Source organism: Merops nubicus, unplaced genomic scaffold, assembly GCF_000691845.1.
Source record: "Merops nubicus isolate BGI_N331 unplaced genomic scaffold, ASM69184v1 scaffold41359, whole genome shotgun sequence".
Classification (NCBI taxonomy): Eukaryota; Metazoa; Chordata; class Aves; order Coraciiformes; family Meropidae; genus Merops; species Merops nubicus.
This window is the reverse complement of record NW_008633897.1, coordinates 1-9,819: the sequence shown is the minus strand read 5'-3', so window position 1 is coordinate 9,819 and position 9,819 is coordinate 1. Positions and strand designations below refer to the sequence as shown.

General features: G+C 57.0%; 1 protein-coding gene across 1 annotated transcript; it reads left to right on the top strand.

Moving 5' to 3' along the window:
• Positions 1-148: 148 nt before the first annotated feature.
• Positions 149-9,814, top strand: LOC103780711 (ubiquitin-associated protein 2-like; the record flags this gene model as incomplete). Its single annotated transcript, XM_008948400.1, has 9 exons — positions 149-244; positions 987-1,032; positions 1,301-1,407; positions 2,815-2,889; positions 5,939-5,991; positions 7,363-7,448; positions 7,862-8,033; positions 9,267-9,468; positions 9,717-9,814. Coding segments are annotated over 9 exons (935 nt in total), but the record flags the coding sequence as incomplete, so codon positions are not given.
• Between the last annotated feature and the right edge of the window lie 5 nt (positions 9,815-9,819).

Here is a 9,819-nt window from a genome sequence, read left to right as displayed (position 1 = left end):
CTGGGGGGGTCCCTGGGGTGATGCTTGGGGAGTGCCTGACGGCGCAGTCGCCCTCCCAGGCACTGCTGCCCTGTTTGAGGGGTGCTGCTGCGTCCTCCCTAAGGCAGAGCAGACCTTGAAATTGCCTCTGTGTTGTTCTGTCTCTCAGTTCGGGGCCAGGAGAATGGGCTGGATGGGGGCAAGAGTGGAGGATCTTCTGGAAGAGGCACGGAACGAGGGAGGCGAGGACGTGGCCGAGGCCGAGGTACACGTGGGGTCTGAGGTCAGAGGGGGTGGGAGGAGGAGAATGTGGCAGTGTCTTGGTCTGCTCCACCAGGTCTGGCAGCCTCTTTCATGGGAGGAATTGCCAAACTGGAAGTAAGCACTTGGTTTTACTGTTCTTAGGCTTACACTCGGGGCTTGCACGTTGCTTCCCTGTCTTAATTGTGCTAGAAACAGTGTCTAGTTCTTACACCTCATCCGTGGAGCTGGGAGAAAACGGTTATCATGTTACTAGTAATAAGTTGTAAATAAATATTAAGTAGTTAGAAGTGTTATTGTGCAGAAGGTGAAAAAGACAAGGTGTCTATTTGGCAGGCTGGTTGTTAGCCACAGGACCTGGCTCCTTGTCCGTGCCCCGTGTCTCCGAGCGCTGTCACTGTGCAGATGCTCAGCTCAGCTCTTCAACACACAGCAGCAGAAATTAATTTCTCCACCAAATCTGCACTGCCTGGGGATTGTTGCTGAGGAATGGTGCAGAGATGGGAGCCCAGGGGCTGGTGCTTAGGACAGTGCCAGCTGGAGACCTCCTCTGAGCCTGGTCTCCCGCACGGCTCGTGGTCCCACTGAGGTCGTGCCCATGCAGGGAGATGCTGCTGGAGGTCCCATCAGCTCGGGCAGATCCTCAGCACTTCCATACTGCGGGCACCAGAGCTCTGTGTGTTGTCCAGATGTCTCTTGGCAGCAGTGTGGAGCCAGAGGGGCTCACAGGGGTGTGTGTTTTACAGGTGGCTCTGGAAGGCGAGGGGGAAGGTTTTCTGCCCAAGGCATGGGGTAAGTCTCACTGGTACAAACCACAGCAAACACAGAGGTGGTTTTGCATGAGCAGTGCTGATCATGCTGGTCCCTTGTGCTTCCATTTCCCTTTTTTGTTAATAAACCCAAAGGTGGGTGATGCTAACTGGGATTTGGAGTGGCTGCTGCAGCTGGGGCGTCCCTCCGCTGAGACCTGGCGATGTGCCGTGTCCAAATAAACACAACTGCTCTTAAAATTCTTGGTGGGGGGAGAGAGTGAAAACACCCACCCTCCTCTTCCTCCCAGGACCTTCAACCCGGCCGACTACGCGGAGCCCTCGGGGGGGGACGAGAGCTACGGGAGCAGCAGCACGTGGAACAACACCGGCAGCTTCGAGCCCGACGACGGCACCAGTGAGTGCGTGCCGTGTCCAAATAAACACAACTGCTCTTAAAATTCTTGGTGGGGGGAGAGAGTGAAAACACCCACCCTCCTCTTCCTCCCAGGACCTTCAACCCGGCCGACTACGCGGAGCCCTCGGGGGGGGACGAGAGCTACGGGAACAGCAGCACGTGGAACAACCCCGGCAGCTTCGAGCCCGACGACGGCACCAGTGAGTGCTCCCCGCGGCCCTCCTGGCACCCGGCCTGGCCCGAGGAGGCCTGGGCAGCTCCGTGGGGCTCGGGGGTGGGGGAGCAGGCAGGGGGCTCAGAGGTGGGTTTCGGTGCCCCTGTGCCCAGAGGTGCCTTTCCCTCTGCCGGGGTGACCGCGGCGGCAGTTGGAGCGGGAGGGGTGTGGTGCTGTGAGCTCCTCGTGCCCCACTGAGGCTCAGGAGAGCTTGGCTCTGTCTGTAGGAACCACGCTGCCTCCCTGGGACAGTCTTTTATAACCCCCAGTGTGAGAGTTCTCCTGATATTTGGTGCATCCTCAAAGACTGTGAGTCAGAGTTCAGGTGTCTTGCTCTTGATTTCAGCGTGGGGAGCAGTCTCTCTTTCAGGATCTTTCCGTCTCTGCTCTGGGGAGCCCCCCCTGCAGTGCTGGGGCAGCTCTGGAGAACTCAGCACAGCAGAGCCAGGGACCTGCTGGAGCAGGGCCAGAGGAGCCCCAGCAATGCCCCGAGGGGGGAACCCCTCTGCTGGGAGCCCAGCAGGAGAGAGTTGGGCTGGGGCAGCCCCAGAGGAGAAGGCTCCAGCTGGGGAGACCTGCTGGGGGCCTTTCAGTGCTTAAAGGGGCCTGTCAGAAAGCTGGGGAGGGACTTTTTACAAGGACTTGTAGCAATAGGACGAGGAGTAATGGGCTCAAAAGGAAAGAGGGGAGATTCACACTAGAAATTAGGAAGTTGTTCTTCACTCTGAGGCTGGGGAGACCCTGGCCCAGGTTGCCCAGGGAAGCTGTGGATGCTCCATCACTGGATGTGTCACAGACCAGGTTAGATGGGACTCTGAGCAACCTGCTCTAGTGGGAGGTGTCCCTGCCCATGGCAAGGGGTTGAAACAAGATGATCTTCAAGGTCCCTTCCACGATTCTGTGATCATCTTGCTTGAGCTGCTGTAGGAGGAGACCCTCTCACAGAGCTCCCTGCTGTGGCTGGGGGAACTGGAAGATCTGTCTGGTGGCACAGCTCAGCTTTGCTCTGGCAGCACCTGGCAGCTGAGGGGGGTGTCTGTGCTGTGCTCGTGTCACTGGTGGGTTCCAGTTTGGCATCTCCTCAGGCTGCCAGTATCCACAGGTAGGGTGTGACTGGGGCAGCGAGCTCGCCTTCTTCAAGCCAAAATTTCACTGGTTGTCTGTCTTTTCTGTGTGTTTTTGTTTTGTTTCAGGACTTGATTTCATTGGGGGTGAGGGGTCAAATTATCCCCGAAAATTTGACACTGCTCCTGGTACGATACATCCAGGTGCACTGACTGCCCCGGATACTTTTCCTTTATAGCTTTTTTAAAAAAAAACCCTGAAATATCTGTGGATATGTCATTCTTCTCTCTCTTAATTTGTTCCTTTTAATGGATACTTGACGTTTGTTTTGACTGTGCTTTTACTAACACTGACACCTGGAATGTGAGCGGGGAGAGGTTAACCCAAATTCTTGTGGATTATGTAAATTTTAACTTCAGCCACTGCTTCTCGGTCCCCAGAGCAGCTCCGTGTCCACAGCCCTGATGTGCCCCCCGAGGGGGCAGCTCAGTTCTGCCCCTCCCACACCCCCAGAGCCCTGACCTGCTGCGGGCCCCGGGCCGGCCCCTTTGCTGCCTCTGCTTGTGCTCCGGGCGCTGCTGGGGGGGCTGAGAGGGGCTGAACCCCCTGGGGGGCTCTACCCTGGGCCAGCTGCCTGCTCTGCCTGGTGATCTTGAGGGGCCAGGCTGCTGGATGGCCAAGCTGCTCCCTGGATGGCCAAGCTGCTGCTCTCTGCCTGGCTGCTCTATCCCCTGCCCTCGCACCTTTGCGCTGACGCAGCCCAGAGCTGAGCCAGTCTGTCTGCATTAGGCCTGCTGGATCCCAGCAGTCCCATAACCTGCCCAAAATCATGTTGGGCCTGTCTAGAGCCCAAGTGTGGGGAGGAGCAGCTGAGGGAGCTGGGGGTGCTGAGCCTGGAGCAAAGGAGGCTCAGGGGAGACCTTCTGGCTCTGCACAGCTCCTGACAGGAGCCTGGAGCTGGGGGGGGGTGAGATCTCTGTCCCCAGGTGATGGGCTAAGAGGAACCAGCCTCAAGTTGCCCCAGGGGAGGTTTGAGTTGCCCCTGAGGAACAATTTCTTGCCCTGGAGGGTTGCCCAGGGCTGTGCCAGGCTGCCCAGGGCAGTGGTGGAGTCCCCACCCCTGGAGGGGTTCCCAAGCCTTGGAGATGTGGGGTGAGGGACACGGGGCAGTGGGGACCTGGCAGAGCTGGGGTGACAATTGGACTTGAGGAGCTTAAAGGTCTCCTCCAACCCAGATGATTCTGGGACTAACAGCTCTTCCACCTACGTTGGTTGGAAGGTTCCCACTGAGGTTGGGAAGTTGAGTTCTGCAGCTCTCTGAAGGGCTTTTTTAAAGCAGAGGAGGGGGATTTCTGCTCGGAGGACACTGAGGTGTTGTTAGAAGTGTCAGGGTGTTGCTGGTGTGGCAGATCTCCCCTCTGAAGAGCTCAGTGGAGAGCCAGGCATTCAGTTCCTTAAAAACCTGCTGGTTAGGAGCGTTCTGGAGCGTTTGCAGGACCCACCAGCTGTACCTCACGGGCCTTTGGGTGCCCCCTGTCCCTCTGTGTGCCGGGAGGACCAACCTCAGTGCCTGGCACTCTAGGATCAGGCTTGCCAGCAAGGCCCTGTGGGTGGCTGCTCTTCATCTGCAGGGTTTCCTTCTGCTTTTCCTGCTGCTTTGCTTTTCTTCTCACTTCCCCCAAGTGAGCAGCACCAAGCCCTGGGCCGCTACTCCTGGGGCACTCCGGGCATCCTGCTCCCCCTGCCAGCTGCAGCTCCCCAGGCCCCCCAGCTCCAGCCTCCCCCCCCAGGAAGGGTTCAGCTGATGGGGTGTCTCTGATCCATCAAAGTCTGGAAAGGAGCCGTCCCACTGCTGCTGTGAGGGCACAGTCAGAGGGATGGTGGTCGGGGCTGTGGAGCCCCAGGTGTGTTTTGCATTGGAGGTGGTGAGCTCTCCTGGTGCTCCTGGCCAGGGAGCAGGGGGTAGAGCAGCGTGCCTGGGGGCTCAGGGCACTCTGGAGGCCATGTCCTCCAATAGCTGCATCTCCAACTTGAGTATGAAATGAAAAAATCCAGGCAGGCCCCTTGAATTGGCTCAACTTGTCAGGCAAAACAAAACAGCCATAAAAAAAGAACAATTCCCTGATAATATTTCATGTGCTAAATCCCCCACTTCAGCCAAGCCGTTGGGTGGATGTTTTGGCCTCACAACTGAAGTGTGGATGGGAAGATCTTCCCCCACAAAACCTCCCTGAGCCTGGTGGTGTCCTGCAGCAGGATCTGCAGCCTGCTCCTTCCCCACGTGCTGGGTTTTGCTCTGAAAGGCTTTCAGCTTGTGAAGGGGCTGATGCCAACTTGTTCCGTCCCCTGAGCGTCCCCAGGTTAACCCTGCCCCAGGTCCTGTTGGCCTCTGCAGGGACTGAGAACCAGCTGCACAGAATGGGCCTGTTCTGACACTCCTGGGTTTTTTGGGGTGTCAGATGCTCCTGCTTTCTCACCACACCAAATTTAAAGTTGTCTAATGACTTTGGAAGCCACTCAATAATCCTGAGGTTAAACTGATGGGAGTGAAGGACGGAACAAGTTGAAGATGTGGCCGGGCAAACTTCTTCCCTGGTGAATTTTGCTCTCACACCTTGGGCTGTGCTGGATTGTGCCTCAAATCTCACGCTTTTCTCCCTGATATTTTAAGCTACTCGCTTTGAGCATCTCTCTGAAATAGGTCACAGAAAGTGTGGGAATTGCTTAGCCCCCTAAAAGTTCCCTTCTGGCTCCCAACACATGGGAGGTTTCAACATTTTTAGGGAGAGGAAAAAAAAAAAAGGGAATCATGTGAGTGGTTCCGTTGTCCCGGGGCTCTGTAGACAGCAGAGGTTTAATTGGGTGGTGGGTCCTGCACAAGAGGTGGCAGGAAGCCCACGGAGGAGCTGCTCTGCCCGAGCTGCCGGGTAACACCAACTGCTCCTGGTGTGCAGACTTGCAGCCCCTGGGCACGAGGGGAAAGGGGGGAGCTGGGGGACACAGCAGGGGGGGCTGGGGCTGGGGTGTCCTTGCTAAGCTCAGCTTCCCTCTCGGGTGTCGGGGTGTGTCGCCCTGGCTGCCAGCCCTCTGGTCCCTCAGCCAGCAAGGCTGGGGCACCCCTGAATCCTGGGTCAGGGTCTGGCTGGCAAAGAGAGATCTCCCTGCTGGCTGCCAAGCCCCTGGCACTGCCCTGGCTCCCGCAGCAGAGCTCTGACACACGAGTGACTTCTCTGCCTGTTGTTCTCCCCACAGGTGCGTGGAGAGCGGCCACGGAGGAGTGGGGCACGGAGGACTGGAATGAAGATGTAGGTACCCTCCAGACCCCTCTGCCCTGTCCTGCTCGGGCACAGGCAGCCTGTCCCCCCAGACTCAGTGTGACCCACCGAGGCTCCCAGTCCCAGGAGCTCTGCTGAATGAGTAAACCCTGCTGCTGCTGGAAGACACGTGTAGTAGAGCCCAGGACAGGAAGGGATCTCCCGGGGCCTCTGGTCCTCTCATCTCCTGCAATCTCATGGTTGAATTCCTCCATGAAGGGGCCTGACTCCACGCAGGGTCCCTGCTCTGCTTCTCTGGTGGAGTGGCACTTGGGGAGGGTTTGGTTTGCCTGGGACCCACACCGTGTGGATGGAGGGGGCCTCAAAGCTCCTGTGCCTGTGTCACGTGCCTCTGCTGGTCCTTGTGGTCTGGACTCAACAGAAGCTCTTGGCTTTACCTTCTGCCTTGCTCTCTGGTGGGTCTCACTGTTCTTTGTTCTCTACCTGGTGTCTCCTTTGGGGCAGGATGGACACTTACCCCTTCCTGGTGCTGCTCTGCATCAGTTTCTTCTGAAAAGGGCTTCAGTCCCTCTCTGAATCAAGAGAGAACCTCTCTCCTGAGGATGGGAGCAGAGTTGGGCTTTTTTAGTAGTATTAATGTCTCGCATGCTCATTTTTGCCAAGCCTAGAGAAGAGGCAGGAGGGAAAAGCTTTTGCCCTCCAGGCACCATCTGAAGGAAACTCTCCTGCTGTGTTCGGAGACGCCAGGAGCTTCTCTGGCTGCTCGGTCAGGTCTCTGCTTGAAGAAAGCCTTTGATAGCCCCTCTTGCCTCCAGCAGCTGTGATGTGCTCCCAGGCCTTCCTGGGTTTGTGTTTAGACTCTTGCAAGCCTAGGGGCTGGCAGCTCCTCAGCCTGCAATAAAAGCTGTTCATGTTCAGATACATTCTGGGCCAACTCCCAGCTGGTCCTTGGACCTCCCCATCGTTTTGGGGCAATGTTACTTCCCCTTCTGTAGCAGAAGCAGATCTGTTGGTCTCTGGTCAGGTTGTCCAGGTGAGGTTGGGATCATTGGAAGCTCAGCTGTGGGTCTGAAGCTTTTTTTCTTTGACTTCTCTAGCAGTACTTGCAGCTCCCTGGGCAGGGGGTTTGCAGCTCAGTGCTGCCCAGCAGCCCTGGGGAAATTTGTGGAAGGTTTTGAATTTTTTTCCACTGGCAGGTTATTTTTTGCTCTTGCCTGAGAAGGTACAAATGAAATAGAAACTGATTCTGATGGGAACCAAATGTTGGAGAAGTTTAAGTCTAAACCCTTGAATTTCCTGACTCTTCCTGCAGCTATTTGTCTCCAATGTTTCTGTGCTTTACTTGGAGTCCTCAGATGCTGTTCTCACTTCTGGATTCTTTCTCCTCTTTTTATCTTTCAGCTGTCTGAGACAAAGATCTTCACTGCTTCCAACGTGTCTTCAGTGCCTCTGCCTGCTGAGAACGTGACAATCACAGCTGGACAGAGGTGACAGCCCGTGGGGAGGGTGGCACCCAGATCCCAGAGCAGTTGCCATCTCACACCAAACCTTGCCCACTAGCTAAAATGCAGCAGCTCTGAATGGGATGAGATGGATTTAAGTGGAAAAGTCAAGTTAGGGGTTTCTGGGTCCTCACCCCAGAGTAGTGTTGTCCTGGGCTCTGCTGCTGGTTCTTCAGATTTGGGGTGTTCTGCTGTGTTAAATTAAGGGAACTCCCACTTTAAAATAGGAGGCCTGGCAGCATCTTGCTTGGTCTTTTGGGGTTGCTGCTGGCAGTCGTGAGTTCATGTTTCAGTTTCATCCAGCTGGTAAAGTAAAAGCTGTGAAGGGTGAGGCTGGAGGTGGGACAGGGTGTGATGGAGCTCGTGCTGACCCTGCTGGGACATCTTCCTCTGCCCAGAATCGACCTTGCAGTCCTGCTGGGGAAGACGCCCTCTTCGATGGAGAATGAGTCCACAAACCTGGAGTCCTCCCAGGCTCCTTCCCTGGCCCAGCCCCTGGTGTTCAGCAATTCCAAGCAGAGTGCTATATCCCAGCCCGCCTCGGGGAACTCCTTCTCTCACCACAGCATGGTAAGGGGCACGGGCCCTGCCCCATGGCCAGGGCAGGTCCTGGTTTCCCCAACAGCCTCTGTCTGCATTTGGGTACCATGGGAAACACAGTTCTGACACCCACTCCCTTCTCATGGGGCAGAGGCCCCCACTGGGATTCATTCCCCAGTCTGCTCTATGTGGAATGGTTCTGGCTGGAGGAGACCTTCCACATCAGGGAGTCCAACACCCCCCAGCACGGGCAGGTCCCCACTGACCCCTGCCCCTCACCCCACATCTCCACGGCTTGGGAACCCCTCCAGGGGTGGGGACTACACCACTGCCCTGGGCAGCCTGGCACAGCCCTGGGCAACCCTCCAGGGCAAGAAATTGTTCCTCAGGGGCAACTGAAACCTCCCCTGGGGCAACTTGAGGCTGGTGCCTTTCCTTGGGAGCGGAGCGCGACCCCCCCCCTGCTCCAGGCTCCTGTCAGGAGGTGTCAGAGCCAGAAGGTCTCCCCTGAGCCCCCTTTGCTCCAGGCTCAGCACCCCCAGCTCCCTCAGCTGCTCCTCCCCACACTTGGGCTCTAGACCCTTCCCCAGCAGCTTTGTTGCCCTTCTCTGGCCATGCTGCAGCCCCTCAAGGTCCTTCTGGGAGGGAGGGGCCCAAACCTGCCCCCAGGATTCAGGGGGCAGCCCCCCCAGTGCTGAGTGCAGGGCGTTGATCATAGAGGCATGAAGTTCATTGCTTCATCACAAATAATTGGGGTGATTCCTCCCCTGTTGCCTGTGTCAGACTTGCAGCACAGGCCTGAGTCGCAGTCGGGGATGTGACAGACCTGGGCAGGTGCTTCTGGGTGAAACTTCAGCAGAAGGCATTAAAAGGGTGCACTTAGTGGTGAGCTTGCTCAGGAAGGATTTTCTAGAGCGCCAGGGTCTGGTGCTTGTGGTTCTTAGTACCAAAGGCAGATGAATAATTCAGCACGTTTTTGAAGATCCTGCCTGTGACTTTCTGTGCAAGGCCCCATGACACTGTAACTGCTGTGGGCTGGCAGCAGGGCAGAGCCCTTGCACTGCCTCATGCTGAGGGCTGAGAGGAGCATGAGCTCTCCTGCCAGCTGTGTCTGCACATCTGTGCTCAGGAGGGCTGGGCTCTGGCACCCAGCGAGCAGCAGGACGCCGCATTCAGGCTTCTGTTAAGGGACGTTTCTGCCCCTGAGCTGCCTCCCGAGCCAAGGGGGACGTTGACTTTGCCCTTTCCTCACTGGGACTGCAGGTGAGCATGCTGGGGAAAGGGTTCGGAGACGTCGGGGAGGCCAAAAGCAGCAGTACCACAGGCTCCCAGTTCCTGGAGCAGTTCAAGACCGCCCAGGCTCTGGCTCAGCTGGCGGCTCAGCACACCCAGCCCGCCGGGAGCACCCCTGCTGCCTCCTGGGACATGGGATCCACCACGCAGCCCTCGTCTCTCGTGCAGTACGGTGAGGAGCAGCAGGGCTCCCAGGAGGGGAGGATCTGGGGGGAGAAGGGCTCGAGAGGCCTGGCACTGGTGGTGGTGAGAGCACGGCGGGGGTGGAGGTGCTGGGGTCCTCTGCTCCCTGATTTTAACAGGTCCAGGAGGGGCTGTAGTGTGGAATGGTTTTATTTGGCTGTATGCTGGGAAGCATTGGAACTGGATGTAGTTTTCAGGAAACAACTCCTGCTGACTCACCTCTGCCTCCTTCACTAGATCTCAAGAACCCAACAGACTCTTCCGTGCATAGTCCCTTCACCAAGCGTCAGGCCTTCACGTCGACGTCGACCATGATCGAGGTGTTCATGCAGGAGAAGCA